At 41.4% G+C, this 18,149-nt stretch overlaps 1 protein-coding gene across 2 annotated transcripts in view; it reads right to left on the bottom strand.

Moving 5' to 3' along the window:
* The window catches only part of cubn (cubilin (intrinsic factor-cobalamin receptor)), a 283,762-nt gene that overhangs the window by 102,194 nt on the left and 163,419 nt on the right, over nucleotides 1-18,149 (bottom strand). For both annotated transcript variants that reach the window (XM_048561565.2, XM_048561555.2), the window contains exons 34-37: nucleotides 16,704-16,905; nucleotides 6,568-6,765; nucleotides 5,387-5,533; nucleotides 2,868-3,058 (exon numbers count right to left, since the gene is read on the bottom strand). In XM_048561565.2, coding sequence (XP_048417522.2) covers nucleotides 2,868-3,058; nucleotides 5,387-5,533; nucleotides 6,568-6,765; nucleotides 16,704-16,905 — 738 coding nt within the window. The remainder of the gene's footprint in view (nucleotides 1-2,867; nucleotides 3,059-5,386; nucleotides 5,534-6,567; nucleotides 6,766-16,703; nucleotides 16,906-18,149) is intronic.

Consider the following 18,149-nt stretch of genomic DNA (forward strand, 5'->3'; position numbering starts at 1 on the left):
ACAGCATGTTACAGAGACCACAACTGTGGCATTCTGTACAGTTTTGGTTTCCTTATCTAAGAAAGGACACCAATGCATTAGAAACAGTTGACAGAAAGCTCTCTCATTTGATACTTAGGATGTTGGAAATAATATTACAAAGAAAGTTTGAACAGGCTACGCCTGTATATATGAGAGTTTTGGAAGAATGAGAGGTGATCTTTTTGAAACATGTAAGATTCTGAGGACTTGAAATAATGGATGTTGAAAGGATGTTTACTCTTTTGGGAGAGACAATGACTGGGTGGCATTTAAGAAAGAGATGAGATTTCTTCTTGTCTCAGAGAGTCGTGAGCCTTTGGAAGTCTGTTTTCCAGACAACGGTGGAGACAGGGCCTTGAGTAACCTTAAAGCAGGAGTAAATAGATTCTTGGCTAGCGAAGAGGTCAAAGGTTACAGTGGGTAAACAAGAATTTCAATCTGAGGCCATGATCAGATCAGATAAAATATTATTGAATGGCAGAGCAGCTTCAAGGCAGCAAGTGACCTTCTCCTGCTTCTAAGTCATATCATCATATGTCATATCATCATATGTACAATTGAGGGGTTGTTTGACCAGCAGCAAATATTGTTTGGTGCGCACAGGGGTGATAGATGATATAACAGAATTTTGGATAACTTCAAATATACTCAGGATTGAATATGAGGGACCAACTGGGAAGGCATTGGAATAGTCAAGTCTAGAGGTAACAGAGGCATAGATATAGGTTTGGCTGCAGTTGAGCCAATGCAGGGAAACAGTCTGATGATGTTAGTTGGGTAAGGCAGTCTTATGTGAGGCATGGATACTTCGGCAAAGTTCATGTCAGAGTCAAATATGACATTGAGATAGGGGTGGAACGGCTGGCTTTAAGACGCAGTTTGGAGTGGGAGCTGAAGACAATTGGATTGATCTTCCCCATTTTTAATGGAGGAATATTTCTGTTTACCCACTATAAGATGTCAGACAAACAACTTTATAATATAGCAGCAAGAGATCTGGTAGTGAGATGAGCACTGTTTTTCATTGTGGTTACAAATAGACAACATGTGGATGAGAAGTAAGAGTGGTCTCAGGTTAGATCCATCTTGTATACCAATGGAGATGATGCATTAGTGGGAAATGAAGGCATCGCAATGGGCAGACCGCCTACAATGAGATAAGAATTGACCAGGTGAGTGCAATCCTGCCATGCTGGGTGACAGCAAAGAGGTGTGGGAGAAGATGTTCTATCAATCATCTTGGAAGCTGTAGTCCTGGCAAAAACCATGAGGAGAAGCAACATATTACATGACTCATACATGTAGGATGTGACTTCAGTAATCCCATTTGGGTACCATGGCAGGACAGACTGGTACCATACCGGTGATGTTCCAAAACAGACTCCTGGGAACGATCAACATGGGAGGCAAAAACATGTTCATGGACTTTAGAAAGGGAAGTGAGATTAGAGGTGGTGCAGGACAAATAGCATAATTATGATCTAAATCCACTTATCACTGTGCAAGTTAGATGGGAGAAATTGATATTTATTTGATACCTCTTTGCTGATCTTTTCTTGACATTTCATCAAAACATCAGTGACTCATCAACATAGTCCTGCCTTCTTGCCGAAGGTTAGGAAAGATGCTATTCCTGCATTTGAATAAGCTCTGAGAAGGCCAAGGCAAAAAGATCATGTTGCAAAGTAGAGTTTCAGCTTTGCAATCAATTGACAAATCATCACAGAGTTCTTCCCAGCCTCTTACCTGCTCTTGTTATCACAGCATTTCATAGAAAATAGCAGCAGGAGGAGGTCATTCGGCCCTTTGAGCGGGTCTTGCCATTCTTCATACACATGGCTGACTGTCGAAATCAATAGCCCAATAATGCTTTCTCCCTATAACCTTTGATCCCATTCATCCCAAGAGCCCCCTCATTCGTCTGAACTCCAGCGAAAACAATCCCAACCTAGTTAATCTCTCCTCATATATCAGGCCTGCCATCCCTGGAATCAGCCTGGTAAACCTTCCTGCAATCCCTCAAGAGCAAGGGTACTCTTCCTCAGAAAAGGAGACCAAAACTGCACACAATATTCCAGGTGTGGCCTCACCAAGTCCCTGTATAACTGCAACAACATATCCCTGCTTCTGTACTTGAAACCTCTCACAATGAAGGGCAACATACCATTTGCCTTTTTTATTTCCTGCTGCACCCTCACGCTTACCTTCAGCGACTGGTGCACAAGGATGCCCAGATCCCCCCACACACTCCCCTCTTCCAACTTACAGCCAGCCATTCAGTTAATAATCTGCCTTGTGGTTTTGCTTCCAATGTGAATATCCTCACATTTATCCAAATTATATTGCATCTGCCATTCATTTTCCCATTCACCCAACCTGTCTAGATCATGTTGAAGGATCTCTGAATCTTCATCACAGTTCACCCTCCCACCCATCTTGGTATCATCTGCAAAGTTGGAGAATTTGCATTTTGTTCCTTTATCCAAAGTTAGTTTAGCTCATATTGTTAAATTTCTGGCAACTTTTCAAGATATTGATCATGGAGGATAAAGTGATCATAATATATTTGAATGTCAAGGGATGTTAGACATGTTAGCTCTTATTGGAGATGATCATTGCCTGGCACTTGATGTGGTGTAAACATTACTTAACACTTATCATCTCATTTACCTAGGTTCTAACAGTGACTACACTTCTAAAGTAAGTCACTGACTGGTAAGATCTTTGGAATATCCAAAAGACACAAACAAAGCACTGTATAGATGCTAATTAATTCTTCTTAAGTTTAAGATCAAAAGATTAAACTTCACAAAACTTGGACTGTAGCAAATTGAAAAAAAATATACCTCTAAGTAGTCTCCAGTTGTACAGTTTACGCCAGAACCTTGAACTTGGAAGGTCCAATTGAAGTGGATAGAGATTATGGAACCACTGGTGACAGCAACAAGCCAAGTACAATTGAGATTTGACGTATATGCATTGGGATAGTTAGGTGAAAGAATTACACCATGGTTAGCATTGAGCCGCCCACCACAAGCTGAAAGGAAGGAAATATATCAATGTCTAATAAAAGTCAGCAAGTATAAAGTATGGAAGAATGTATTTTAAAATCTAGAACTTTTCTCTGGGGACAAATCTTCGCCAAGTAGCAGTCTTTGTCGTATATTGCATAGCATTAAAATCCACATCAAAATATTCACATTAAACAGAAAATAAAAATGCACGTTAGTGTTCCAGGCCATTGACATAGCAGCCAATGGTAATTGGCATCTAGCCAAAATAGATAATTAACAAAATTGTGGGGTTGGCACTTGTAGAGAAAATGTTAATTGGTGATACTCCTTTGTTAGCAATTTTCATGCAAGAATTAATCCAATTATTTTGAACAAATTAATTCCTTCATCAATTAGAGCACAGAAAAATGAAACATAAACATTCATACGCGAAATTTTCCACTCACAATGATGCCTTCTCGCATCAATTCCATTTCTAAAAATGGAGTACATTGCTGATCTCAGATATTACAAAAGACACATGTTGCTTAAAAAATAAACAACTTTGCAGAAGAGGAGCAACAAAACAATTTAGATGCTACAGTTTCAACTTGCTAGATTTATGTATAGGTTTACATTTTTTTTAAATGTTTCTAACATTTTAACGTTTCTGCATCAGACATGTCCTGCAGGTGGCCTGCAGGCGATTGTGTTAGCGGCCAAGAGATCCTATCACCAGCAGTGTTCCTAATACAGGAAGCATAAGTGGGGGATTCTGCAACGAGGAGTTGTTTCTACCCCCACTTCCCTACTCCCAATCCTCTGCAGTTACTACTGCAAGGTTCGCTAGTCAGCCAACTCACCAGGGGCCCTTCGATAGCACCTCCTAAACCCCTGAGCTCTGCCAACTAGAAGAACAAGAGCAGCAGGTGTGTGTGAACACTACCACCTCTACGTTCCCACCATGTCAATCACCATCCTGACTCTGTACTATGTAACTGCTCTTTTACTGTCATTGGGTCAAAACCCTGGAAATCTCCTCCTAAAAGCACACTGGTGTCCCTACAAATCAAGGACCACAATGGTTTAAGAATGCAGCTCACTAAAACATTCTCAATGGCAATTATATATCGGCAATAAATGCCGCCTTGCCAGTGATGCTTTTACACTAGGGGTGGTACTGGCCTTGTGGTATTATCACGGGACTGTTAATCCAGAGACCTGGATAATGTTCTTGAGGACCTGGCTTTGAATCCTGCCATGGCAGATGGTGGAATTTGAATTCAATAAATATCTCATATAAAGAACTGAATGATGACCATGAATCCATTGTTGATTGTTGGGAAAAACCCTTCTGGTTCACTAATGTCCTTGAGAGAAGGAAACTGCCATCCTTACCTGGTCTGGCCTATATAAGACTCCAGACCCACAGCAATGTGGTTGACTCTGAGCAATTAGGGATGGGCAAGAAATGTTGCCTAGCAGTGACACCCTCTTCCTGTGGATGAATAAGGAAAAAATAATCTGACAGAAGAGGAAAAACTCCTCTGATTGGAAAAGCAGTGAGCTGTGCAAACACACTAGGTTCATTTGGCCCTGAAGGACATTAGTGAACCAAATGGGGTTTTTCTGACAATCAACAATGGATTGGCCGTCATTATTCAGTTCTTAATTTCAGATATTTATGGAATTCAAATTCCTCCATCTGCCATGACAGGATTCAAAGCCAGGTCCTCAAGAACATTAACTGGGTCTCTGGATTAACAGTCCCGCAATAATACTACTAGGCCATCGCCTCTCCTTCCTATGCAGGCAGCGGCCCCTGAAAAACTGCAATGAAATAATACAGCAGTCTTCTGAAGCCTCAGGCCATGAGTGAAAGAGAGTGTGAGTCTGTGTGTGAAGGGCAGATTATAAATAAGAGACAGAGAATGTGTCAGCGAGGGTGAGACAATGAGTGAGGAAGAGATTATGAATGAGAGGGAGATGAAGGAAGAAAGGAAAAGTGCATGAGTGAGAGAAGGTTATTGTGCATTTGAATGACAGTGTATGAATGAGAAAATGTGCATGATTGAGTGAGAAAGACTATGTGAATGAGGGAGTATGAGTGTGTGAAATGGGGAGTGTGTGTAACACAGGAGAGTATGAATGTGTGATGGAAAGATGTGAGAGAAAGTATATGAGGCAGAGAGAGTGCACGGGAAAGTGTGATTGAAGGAGAATGTTTCCTCCACTAGTATAAATTATTATGACAATTTGAAATTTGATATTTTTGCATTTTGATAAATTCAAGACAAAAAGCTTTGACATGTTTGTCTTTCGGTAATATTCAACTTCAAAGAAAATAAAACCGATTAAGAGATTCAACTTACTTTTGTAGTAAGAAGCATTGAATCCACCACCATTGGTCTCCTCATCAGATGTAAATCGAATGAACATTGCATCACCACTAGATCGGACGGGTCCAGGTAATTGTCTGCCACATAAAGTGGCAAGTACTGGAGAATGGCTATTGTCCCCTGAAGAGATGAGAGATATGCAAAGTCTTGGGTAAGTACAAATCCGAGTCTTAACTCTGTCACAATCAATGTTTTTATGCCTCGGGTTGTCACAATTCCAAAGGTGCTTATACCTAATGGATAATAAATTTCAATTGGCACAAATTATTTGCTAAATTGCCAAGTATTCATGATGAGGCCACCTCACAACTGCATCAACAAAAGCAGAAGTGGGCTGAACAGATGAGCAGGTATTTAAATCTTCCTTTGTCTCATTATAAATAATTAGTTGAATGCTATGAGCAGCTAATTGATTCAGCCTGACAGGGGCTTGTGCACATAGCGGCAAACAGTACTGCTAGCGTTGTTTGACTGAATCTTTATTACCAGCGAATAACTTGATTTTTCATTGCAGGTCATTTTTATTACCTGTGTGTTTACTTAGAGAAAATGAAAGGTGTCCTCAGTGTAAAGTTCACTCCCATGTTTGACAAAATTTTATAGGAAGCTAAGAAGGTTTTTTTTATTAAAAGAGGCTCTCTCTCCATTTCTCAACATATAAGGCATCCACTCATAGTGCAAACAGGACAAAAACATTTGACCACTGAGAACTTGAAGAAATTCTGCAATACCGATGGCTGCCATTGAGCCAAGACATCTCAAATCAACCACGATTCCATGTTAAAGCATAATATAACGCAAGTATATGATAGAGATCTCAAACTGCATATTCTTTCATCTTCCTTATTGTGCTGAGTTCTATCACTTTTAAATTTTATCTCTGTATTTGCATATGTGCTTGATGCTGAGACTGTCATTTTTCTTCAAGTAATAAAAGTCCTCTTTCTCTTACTCAAATAAACTTTGTTACCTCAGCTCCACAATTGTTTCTGTGAACTAGTTAATAGCATTTTCATGAGAATGAGGTATAGCTGCACGCAAAAAAAGACAATTCTTGAATCTTTATCAAGGCGAACCAAGGGATTTGAAAAGAAGAGAGCTGATTCACCCCTCCTCATCTGGTCATGATATGAAAAACAAGAAACAATTTTTACCATCTCTGATGACCAATTTATCATAGAAACAGCGCACATTTGGTTCAATATCTAGGGCCAGAATGTTAAGTTCCACTGTGCCTTGTGGTGCCCGGATGACCCATGAGCAGTCCAAATGGTTTTCGTACATGTTGGGCCAACCTGGTGAGAAGAGAAATGTTGGGGTATCCGCAGTCACGACAACTCCACCACATGCACCTGGAATAAAAACAGATTTCAACCAACAGGAAACAAAATCAGAGTGCTGTCTGCCTCAAAGAACTGCATCAACAAAACATAGAAAAATGCTTCCATCGATCTTCAAAAGAATCCTTTAAAATCACACATCAACGCCGCATAAAAACACTGATCTACAATATCAACTGCCCCAACAGAAACAGAAATTGCTGCATCTATAGAGAGAAAGCAGAGTTAATGTTTTGAGTCCAGTGATCCTTCTACAGAACTTCGGTTACTTTGGTTCATAAATAACTGTAAAAATCGTAATTATCTTAGAAAATCCATGCAGGTGTATTTTGCCAGTCATGCCAGATCCACCTCAGATTTTTGTCACTTACCTGGTCATTATTTCCCTGCTTAAATGATAGGGCCTGCAGGAAGAATCATGCAGTGCGGGGATTGAACCTCTCCCTTCCATTCATTGATTACTTGAATATCCCAGTGGTATATGTCTGACTAGGTGGTGTGCTAGAATGTCCTCAGAAAGCCTGAGACTCCAAACAGTTCACTTACATACGTGACTCTGCTCCAATGCCTTCTAACATTCCCAAATATAAACGGTACAACCTAAACCCAATCAGTCAAGACTGCTGGGCCCCTCTTCCACTGGAATCATACAATTATAGAAATTTACAGGTCATAGAGAGGCCATTCAACCCAACATATCAGTACCTGCTCCCAAAAGAACGACCCAGCTACTCCCGTTCTCCAGCCCTATTTCTGTGTCTCCTTAAAATTCATCACTTTTAAATATATACACCCGTCTCTTTTTAACCTCCTATGTAATCCACGTCCGTCACTCTCCCTGGCAGCACATTCCAAATACTAACAATTCTCTAAGTAAAGAAGTTTCTCTGCATTTCATGCCCAGCCTTCTTGCTGACCATCTTGAAATTGTGATTTCTAGTTACTGACATACCAACTGGTAAAAACAGGAAATCCTTCCTTACCCTGTAAAAGTTGTTCATAATTTTGAACTCCTGAATAAAGTCACCTCTTAGTTTTCTCTGCTCCTTAGAGAACAAGCCCAATGTCTCAAAGCTTCCCTTGTATCTAAAATCTCTCATTCCTGGCATTATTCTAGTATATCTCCTTTGACCTCTCTCCAGGGCTTTAACATCCTTCCTTAAATAAGGTGCCCAAACTGAACACGTGCCAGATGTGTTCTGACCAACGATTGCAGAGGTGTAGCACCACTTCTTTGCCACTACTTATAAACCTAAGGAATCCATAAGCACTCTTAACAACTGCTTGAACTTGCCTGCTGCCTTTGTAAATTATGAATGTGCACTCTGAGGGTCCTCTGTTTCTGTACTCCCAGTGAAGTTGTGCTATTGAGCCTGTATTGCCTCTCCATGTTTCTTCTATCAAAGTGCTTTAACTTACATCTCTCTGCATCGAATTTCATCTGCCAGGTGTCTGCCCATTTGGCTACACTTGTCAATGTCTCGCTGAAGTCACTCAGTATCACTTTCACAATTCACTATTCTCCCTAGCTTAGTATCTCCAAATTGTTTATATAAATCAGAAAAAGCAAGGGTCCAAACACTGATCCTTGGGGAATATCACTTCCAACTCATTTCCAGTCTGAGAAATGCTCCTCCATATCTACCTTTTGGTTCTTACCATAACCAATTTCTAATCCGTCCTGCCAAGGACCCATCAATCCCAAACATTTTTAATTTGCTAACTAACCTGCCAAATGACACTATTTCAATTGCTTTCTGAAAGTTCAAATACACAATAGCCACAGCGCTACCCTGATCTAATGTCTGTGTCACCTTATCAAAGAACTCAATGAAATTTGTCAGATATGACCTGCCCTTGTTGACTGTCTAGTATTAATTTATTATTCTCTGAGTCTTTACCTTTAATATTTATCCTATCCCATAGTATATCCTCCATCAGCTTTCCCATTACTGATGTCAAGCTGACAGGTCTGTAATTTCTTGGTTATCCTTTACTCCGTTCTTCAACAGCAGCGTCACATTTGAATTCTCTGGTGCCCTGTGACAAATCCTGTTTTTAGAGAGGTGTGGAAAATTTCTGTCAACAGTTCCACAGTTTGCTCCCTTATCTCTCTCAGCAATCTGGGATGCATCATCTATTCAGTTCTGGTGACCTCTGCACCTGGAGTGCTGCCAGCCCCTTTAGTACCTCACTTTATTTATCATTATTTTGCTCAGTTGCTCAATACTCATATTTTCAATGAGTCCATTGTCACCATTTGTAATAATAGAAGCAAAGCAATATGTTTGAAGAACATTTTACTACTTGTTTTAGTGCAGCCAGCTATCCTTTCCTCATGACTGAAAACACAGTAGGTCAGGCAGCATTGTGGGGAGAGTGCAAGCTAATGTTTCAAGTCTGGATGACTCTTCAGCAGAGCTGGTAAAGTGTGGAGGAAAAGCATTTATGCAACAGTGGTAGGGGGTCAAGAGCTGGGGGAGAAAGGGTGTTGACAGTGCAGATTAAGTGATTGGAATGTGAGAATAGTAGAACAATGGTGTATCTAACTGCCAAACTGGAAAGGACAGGTAGTCCCATCGGATTGGGGGGAGAGGTGAGAGGACAAGGGCACAAAGAATGCAACAGGTAAAGCTCCCTTTACTGCTTAACTTGTTGTGCACTATGCACTAAGTCTTCCCTCATCAATCTTCCATCCAGACTCGAACTGTTATGTTGCTCTCTCTTAACAGATGCTGCCTGGCCTGCTGTCATTTCCAGCATGTTTTGTTTTCAATACAGATTCCAGCATCTGCAGAAATTTGCTCCGATCCTTTCTTCATGCTTCCCCTTAGCCTTCTTTATTCCAAACTTGATCTCTCCCCTATCATTTGAAATACCCTTGGGAGAGATCTGAGATACTCTTAGTAACTTGGAATTGGAATTCACTAAATTATCTGGAATTAAGAATCAAATGACAACTGTAAATCCATTGTCGATTGTCAGAAAAAAACCCATCTGGTTCACTAATGTCCTTTATCGAAGGAAACTGCCATCTATACCTGGTTTGGCCTACATGTGACTCCAGACTCTCACTAATGTGGTTAACTCTGAACTGCCCTCTGGGTAATTCGGGATGGGCAATAAATGCTGCCCGGTCAGTGACATCCTCAGCCCATTAAGGAATAAAGAAAAAAGAAATACTCTTAGGAGGTGGCAGGACTGCTAGTGACACCAGGCCTACCTATACTGCAACCACAGGAAGTGCTACACTTGCCCCCACGCCTCCTCCCTCACCCCCATCCCAGGCCCCAAGACGACTTTCCACATCAAGCAGATGTTCACCCGCACATCTGCTAAGGTGGTATACTGCATCCACTGTACCCTTGTGGCCTCCTCTACATTGGGGAAACCAAGCTTGGGGCTTGGGGACCACTTTGCAGAACACCTACGCTCAGTTCGCCATAAACAACTGCACCTCCCAGTCGCGAACCATTTCAACTCCCCCTCCCATTCCTTAGGCGACATGCCCATCCTGGGTCTCCTGCGGTGCCACAACGATGCCACCCGAAGGTCACAAGAACAGCAACTCATATTCCGCTTGGGAACCCTGCAGCCCAATGGTATCAATGTGGACTTCACAAGCTTCAAAATCTCCCCTCCCCCATTGCATCCTAAAACCAGCCCAGCTCGTTCCTGCCTCCCTAGCCTGTTCTTCCTTTCACCTTCCCCTCCTCCCACCTCAAGCCGCACCCCCATTTCCTACCTCCTAACCTCATCCACCTGACCATGCTGCCCGGACTGACCTATCCCCTCCCTACCTCCCCACCTATCTTCTCCTCTATCCATCCTCGATCCGCCTCCCCCTCTCCCCCTCTCACTTTTCTGAAGAAGGGTCAAGGCCCAAAATGCCAGCTTCTGTGCTCCTAAGATGCTGCTTATCTTGCTGTGTTCATCCAGCTCCACATGTTGTTATCCTTTACCTATATTGGTGATGTGTAAGGTCCCACCCAGGTGGCAGGGCTCAGGAACTCTTGAATTTAACTCTATGTTGCCATTTGTTGATGGTCTTTAAGGTGTGGTTGGAGGCTCGATACTCACAAAGACATCCTAGAAAGTTTCACCTAGGGCTGCAGCTTCTAAGCGGAAGCCATTTATATATACAGAGCAATATCATACAAATTCACATAGAGTCCATTTCACCTTAGTGCTCAAGAAAGAGAACCTGACATGAATGGCAAATTACCATCTACTGTATCTTTATCTGCTCTTGGGGCTATTAGTAGCTGACCAAGGGTTGTTTGTGTTAGCAGCCCAAGTAACAACAAAGTCTGGTGTCTGGGGGTTAGGGTAAAGACATGGGAGAAGGTGCTCAGGCCCTAAAATTGCTGAACTCGATATGAGGTCCAGAAGGCTACAGAGTTCCCAAGTGGAAAAATCAGGTGCTGTTCTTCCAGCTTGCACTGAGCTTCCCTGGGAGCACCGCAACAAGCCCAAGACTGAGATCCTGGCTAAGAATATGTGAGCAGGAAATACAGTAGACTAGACTGAGTGAAGTAGAGTGAAGTCTCCATTTGCAGCTATTCATTACCCCAGACTGAGCTTTACCCAAACCTTTGCCTGTCTACCTATTTTCTCTCTCTTTGGGGTCTATCTCCACCCATCATTCACTCTTCCCCCGCTCGCCCCACCCCATCTTCTGCATAAACAGTAACCTTTTCCTAGCTCCCATCAGTTCTGAAGAAGGGTCACTGGACCTGAAACATAAACTCTGATTTCTCTCCACAGATGCTGCAAGACCCACTGAGTTTTTCCAGCAAATACTGGCATTACCTAGCCCCTGCAACACTTCAGGAATCTTCTGTTGCAGTTGCAAGAAACTATAGTTCTCTTTTGGATTTTACCTTGTATTTATCATACTTTATTACACACTGTAAATAAGACAGAAGATCTGGGCAATAACTTATCCATAAATGTTTGTAAGATCAATGAGAAATGAAATTTATATTCAAATAAATTATGGTAGTATAAAACACATTCACTGCAAATCTGATTTAACGTAAATGCTGATGCCCAACATCCTATGTGCACTTATGTTTTCACAAGGATAAAGAATAGAGGGTTCAGAGGAGGTTTGCCGGGATGCTGCCTGGACTGGAGGGCTTATCTTGTGAAGAGAGGTTGACTGAGCTCGGACCTTTTTCATTGGAGAGGGGGAGGAGGAGAGGGGACCTAATTGAGGTATACAAGGTGGTGAGGGGCATAGATAGAGTTGATAGCCAGAGACTATTTCCCACGGCAGAAATGGCTAACACGAGGGGTCATAGTTTCAAGCTGGTTGGAGGAAAGTATAGAGGGGATGTCAGAGGCGGGTTCTTTACATAGAGAGTTGTGAGAGCATGGAATGCGTTGCCAGCAGCAGTTGTGGAAGCAAGGTCATTGGGGTCATTTAAGAGACTGCTGGACATGCATATGGTCACAGAAATTTGAGGATGCATACATGAGGATCAATGGTTGGCACAACATCGTGGGCTGAAGGGCCTGTTCTGTGCTGTACTGTTCTATGTTCTAATACCTCTTAACTTCACTGAATGCAACTTTTTACAAAGAACCAGCTTTGGAATTATCAAATTAGTACTTCATGTTTGAGTTTACATAGAGTACAAGGGAGAGCCATTCCCATTATCTCTGTAGCCTTCTAGACCTTTTAAAAGGCTTGAATTAAAGATGTGAAGTGCTTTTAACAAATTATGTCATGCAAAAACACAAAGGGAAGTAACCTTACTGCAACCATGGTAACTAAACCTCTCCCAGGAGATTGAAGCAGACACAGGGGCTGAAACCAACACAAAATTTCTAACTGCACAAGTTGCCAATAGCTGCAGTCTGTCAGCTCGGCTCAACATGGCAATTAGGAATCACTTTTGCTGGTGAAAGGAATTATTTTCTCTTTTTAAAATTCTACTTCAGTCCCACGTAACTAATTGATTTAAAAAAAAGACCCACTGAATAAATATGCAGGCGCCAGGTTTTTTTGCCTTTTTTTAAAAAATGTGTCTGTTTTCCGCACAAGATTTCATGGTTCTACTAATGAAAATCCTCACTGTCAATCTCAGGCTACACAGCCTGCTGAGGGAAGTGGCTGATCCCAGGGCAGTATTTAACACTTAGTCAATTGATTTGTATTGACCATAACACCCAATGCATGAGAGCTTTAGGAAAGATATAAACCACTGCATTCTGAAATAGCTAGTAAGCGATTTTCATAACACAGTCCAGCTTTAATGCGGTCACACTTCTTGGACCCCAACACCTGTATTGTATCAGATTCCCATTGCATGCATTTTATCTTACACAATTCCTTTGGATGCAAATTTCACTTTTCATTGTGCTTATAAAAATAGAAATAATGTACAGTACAGATCATCCATCTTTTTTGAAATGCGAACGAAGCGTGCTAAATACACGAACAATGTCTGAATTTAACTACTGATTATTGTGAACACAACAGATCATTCTGAATGCAAATCGGTACAAATTGTTGCATACAATGAGCTGGAAACACCTTTTCTAGCTGTGGAGAATCAAGGCTGGGAAGGGCAGGAACAAACAAGTGTTATTACAGATGCTACAGGCATGGGCATGAGCAAAGCAGTTCTGGGAAGTCATCAGTTTAGCACAAAGGCAGTTTTATTTGACTCAACCTACCCTTTTTATAATAGTTCATTAACAATTCGAAGTTACATCCGTTTTTGTTCAGAGCTCCAACCTAACCTTGAGATGGACCTCATCTGCTCCCTGGATGTAGCTGTCTGTCAGGTCAACCTGTCATCAGGGAGTTTAGTGGCTGGAAGGCTAGGACCATGAAAATTTTGATACATCTTCTGGTGTTAACTTTCCTGACTTCTGGAACCATGATTATAGTAATGGATGTGTCCTCTGTAAAGTCCTGGTATAAATTAGCAGCTTGACTGTAACTACACTCATATTAGTTTGTCCTCTGGCAACACTAGATTCACAGTGAAATTGCACCAAAAGACCTTCATTATATAAAATCCATCAATCCCAGTCTTGAATGGACTCAGCATATTCTCAACCCTTTGGATTAGAAACCTATTAGGATTTATGACCTTTGAGTGAAGAAATTTCTCCTTATTTGAGAAGATCCCTTATCTTGAGGCTGTATGCCCATTTCCTAGATTTCACATTTGTAGGAAATGCAGGTCAGCATTGATAAGAGCTTTGGAAAGAGTATAATGTTTAAAATTCTGGCTTTATTTCATCTTTTTAAGAGTTGTTGGGTGGTCCGCTGAGCTGACAGGCTTTCATGCAAATATTTCGTCTCCCTTCTAGGTGACATTGTCAGTGCTGTGTAGCCTCCGATGAAGCTCTGTTGTTCTGTCCCGCTCTGAATTTATATGGTCTAGGCTGTCATGGTGTTTTTGTACCTTAGTGATATGTAGATGGGGTCTATTTTAACATGTTCGTTAATTGCATCAGGGATTGAAAAGCAGGCTTCCAGGAATTCTGAGATAGTAGGAACTGCTGATGCTGGGGAATCTGCGATAACAAGGTGTAGAGCTGGATGAATGCAGCAGGCCAAGCAGCATCAGAGGAGCAGGAAAGCTGACGCTTCAGGTCTGGACCCTCCTTCAGAAGAAGGGTGCGCACCCACAACGTCAGCTTTCCTGCTCCTCTGGTGATGCTGTGTTCATCCAGCTCTACACATTGTTATCTTTCTTCCAGGAATTCTTGTGCTTGTCATTGTCTCACAGGATTATAGAAAGTCATAGAGATATACAGCCCTTCAATCCAACTCATCCATGCTGACCAGATATCCTAATTAAATCTAGTCCCATTTGCCAGCATTTGGTCCATACTCCTCTGAACCCTTCCTATTCATATACCCATCCAGATGCCATATAAATTTTGTTATTGTAACAGCCTCCACCACTTTCTCTGGCAGCTCCTTCCATATACACACCACCCTCTACGTGAAAAAGTTGCCCCTTAGGTCCCTTTTAAAACTCTCCCCTCTCACTTTAAACCTAGGCCCTTTAGATTTGGATTCGCCCACCCCAGGGAACAGGCCTTGCCTATTTACTCTATCCATGCCCCTCATGATTTTATAAACCTCTATAAGGTCACCACTCATCCTCCGATGTTCCAGGGAAAATAGTCCTTTCCTGATAGCTCAAACCATCCAATCCTGGCAACAACCTTCAAAGCTTTTTTTGAACCCTTTCAAGTTTCACAACATCATTCCCATAGAAGGGAGACCAGAATCATCTTTTACATCCACAATTCAATCTCAGTTCAGACCAAATTGAAGAGCACGTTTCTTTACGAAGAAAAACAGAAGGCGCTGGAAATACCCAGCAGGTCTGCAGCATCTGTGAATAAAAACCAGAGCCAATGCCTCAGGTCTGGCAACCTCCCCCCACCCCCATTCCCCGAAATGATGGCACACTTGTCCTAGTTCTGTAACTTTATCCCAGTCAAATTGATGTCCTTCTACGTGACAGTGTATTGAAATGAGGGAGAATTGGTCGTGTTGTTTTGCCGCAAGTTGTTGTTCATGTATCCTGGGGGTGAGTTTTCTGCCTATCTGTCCTATGTAGCGTTTCTCGCAGTTACTGAACGGTATTTTATGTATCACATTTCTCCTGCTCATTGTAGGTATGAGGTCTTTTACTTAATACTAGCGAGGTCTGTAATTCTTAACTTTTAACTTCCTTTTACACTACACGAAGAATGACTGTAATGTTTAACTATTAACGTTGTTTTTATTTCTTTCTAACTTGTTCTTAAGATTGATACCTAGGTGCTTGATCCTAAGGCAGCATTGTACACTTCTCACTCTACTTCTGTCCTTTTGCACTTGAGTAAACGTGACAGTAAAGTCTAAATCTACATCGAAATCTAAATCTACAGAAACAGCCTGTTAGAATCTTGAATATTTCAATGAGGCCACTTCTCATTATCTACAAGGCAACCCTATTATTTCAGGAATTGACCAGCTAATTTTCTGTGTTCTTTCGACAAGTACACTGAACCTCTCTGAAAGTCAACAAGTTTCACACCGATATACTATTCTACTTTTCTATGTCTACTGCTAAAGTTAATATATTCATACTTCTCCAAATCACTTTCCTGAAGTTTAGTCTTGGTTCTCTGGGCCTCTTTTTTGGTATGCTTCAACATTATAGAGGATCGTTATTTAACACATTTCGAAATGTTTGCCCTCCTTCCCTTCTTTCCAGACTTTAGTTTAGATTAGATTCCCTTCAGTGTGGAAACAGGCCCTTCGGCCCAACAAGTCCACACCGCCCCTCAAAGCATCCCACCCAGACTCATCCCCCTATAACTCACACACCCCTGAACACTGCGGGCAATTTAGCATGGCCAATCCACCTAGCCTGCACATCTTTGGACTGTGGGAGGAAACCAGAGCACCCAGAGGAAACCCACGCAGACACGGGGAGAATGTGCAAACTCCGCACAGACAGTTACTCGAGGGTGGAATCGAACCCGGGTCCCTGGTGCTGTGAAGCTGCAGTGCTAACCACTGAGCCACCGAGCCGCCAAACTTTATTGTAAATTTTAAAAGTATTTTCATCATACCTAACATCAGCTATCTTGAAAGGGGGATGAAAATGATCATATATTACTTTTCAGATTACACTCAAAATCAAAGCACTTCACTCGGCATTTATTTTCCTATTCTACATTTATCTTATGTAAGTTTTACCCATTGCCTCATTGAATCAGTACATACATTAGGAATTACTTTAGGACCTTGCATCTTAATTGTCGCTCAAAGTTTATCTCAATGATAAAGGTTTACTGTTCGGAAATTTACTGAAATTTGTCTATAATTCTCCAGGCACCCGCACAAATTATAGATACAGGTTTGTACTTATTTTCACCAAGAATATATGTGCTGTATCATTTATGTCTTTGCCACATACCTGGTTGAACAGTAGGTATTGCAGTTGGGTCAATAATGTGCAGCACTGCATACCATTCCAGCAAGAAACCTTTCCCATTCAGACTGGAGTCACTCATAAACTGAACTGTCATTGTACTTCCAGTAGAGGACAAATCTGGAGGCAGTTCAAAGCCGCAGAATTTTCCAATAACACGTTCATATATATTAGGGCCATCATAGAACTAGAACCAGAGAAATGTGTATTAGTCATATGGCCAATTGCTAAATAATATTATTAGAAATATTATTTCAGAGATCGTAGGAACTGCAGATGCTGGAGAATCTGAGGTAACAAGGTGTAGAGTTGGATGAACACAGCATCAGAGGAGCAGGAAAGCTGATGTTGCGAGCCTAGAACCTTCTTCAGAAAACAGAAAAATGCATTAGGTTTTCTGAAGAAGGGTCTAGGCCCGAGATGTCAGCTTTCCTGCTCCTCTGATGCTGCTTGGCCTGCTGTGTTCATCCAGCTCTACACCTTGTTATCTCTTTACTAGAAATATGGTTGGTTTCCCTTAGCAACGCTGAAGGGCAAAATTAGAACTGAAACTTTTGTCTTTCCTTTTGTAACTGCCTCTATTTGTGACCTATTTGAAAACATTTTCTCCTTCTCATTCCTCCAGTTTTGGGTTTGATTCTTACTTCATTGCATCTTGCTCATACTTTTTTCCTACTTCCTGCTCTGTCTCTACCTTTCTTGCTCTTGTTTTATTTATCCACAAATATCTCTTTTCCTCACGTTCTTTCTGGCACCACTCAATGCCTTTTTTATGTAAATCCCCTGCTTCTTTGTTTCATCCTATGAATTTTTCTGCTCTGTTCTTTCAGTTTAACTCTTTCACAATTGTTCCATCTCCGCCTTCTTCTCTCCTATGGAATCCTCAGAGGCTGACCTCACTACTCTTGTTTTGGCCATCTGATTAATCTTTAGGGAAATCTAATCTCCTTGGAAGTATCTTACACAACTTAAATACTTGTAATTCTGACCATTGTTCTCCAATAAAATCATAGCCTGGTGGTGAAGGGCTTTCAAGTGTGGATGGTATATTTGAGAGTAGGTTAATTATAAAGAATACCTGACTGAATTATTTCAAAGAAGCAGTAGGATAGCATTTAGGATTATTTGGCAGAATTGTTGATTTACTGGTGAATCGCTCCTGTTAATAGTATCAATGGGTACAAACTAATAGCACAGTGAGAAGTGATTCTAGATGTTGCAACATTATTTTGAGTATCTTTAAAAAATCTCTGAAAATAAGCTACGATTTGTATAAATGCCAGGTGAGGTGGTGTAAAGAGAGTGCATGCGCGAGGAGAAAGCCACCATTATTGGTATATGCTGGTACTGCAGGAAGAGGAGCTCTTCCTGGGGATTAGTTAGTGAGGTGGGAGGAGCAGGTAGGTGGGAGAGAAGATGGACAGGTTGTGT

The sequence above is a fragment of the Stegostoma tigrinum genome, chromosome 2 (genome assembly GCF_030684315.1).
Source record: "Stegostoma tigrinum isolate sSteTig4 chromosome 2, sSteTig4.hap1, whole genome shotgun sequence".
Lineage (NCBI taxonomy): Eukaryota > Metazoa > Chordata > Chondrichthyes > Orectolobiformes > Stegostomatidae > Stegostoma > Stegostoma tigrinum.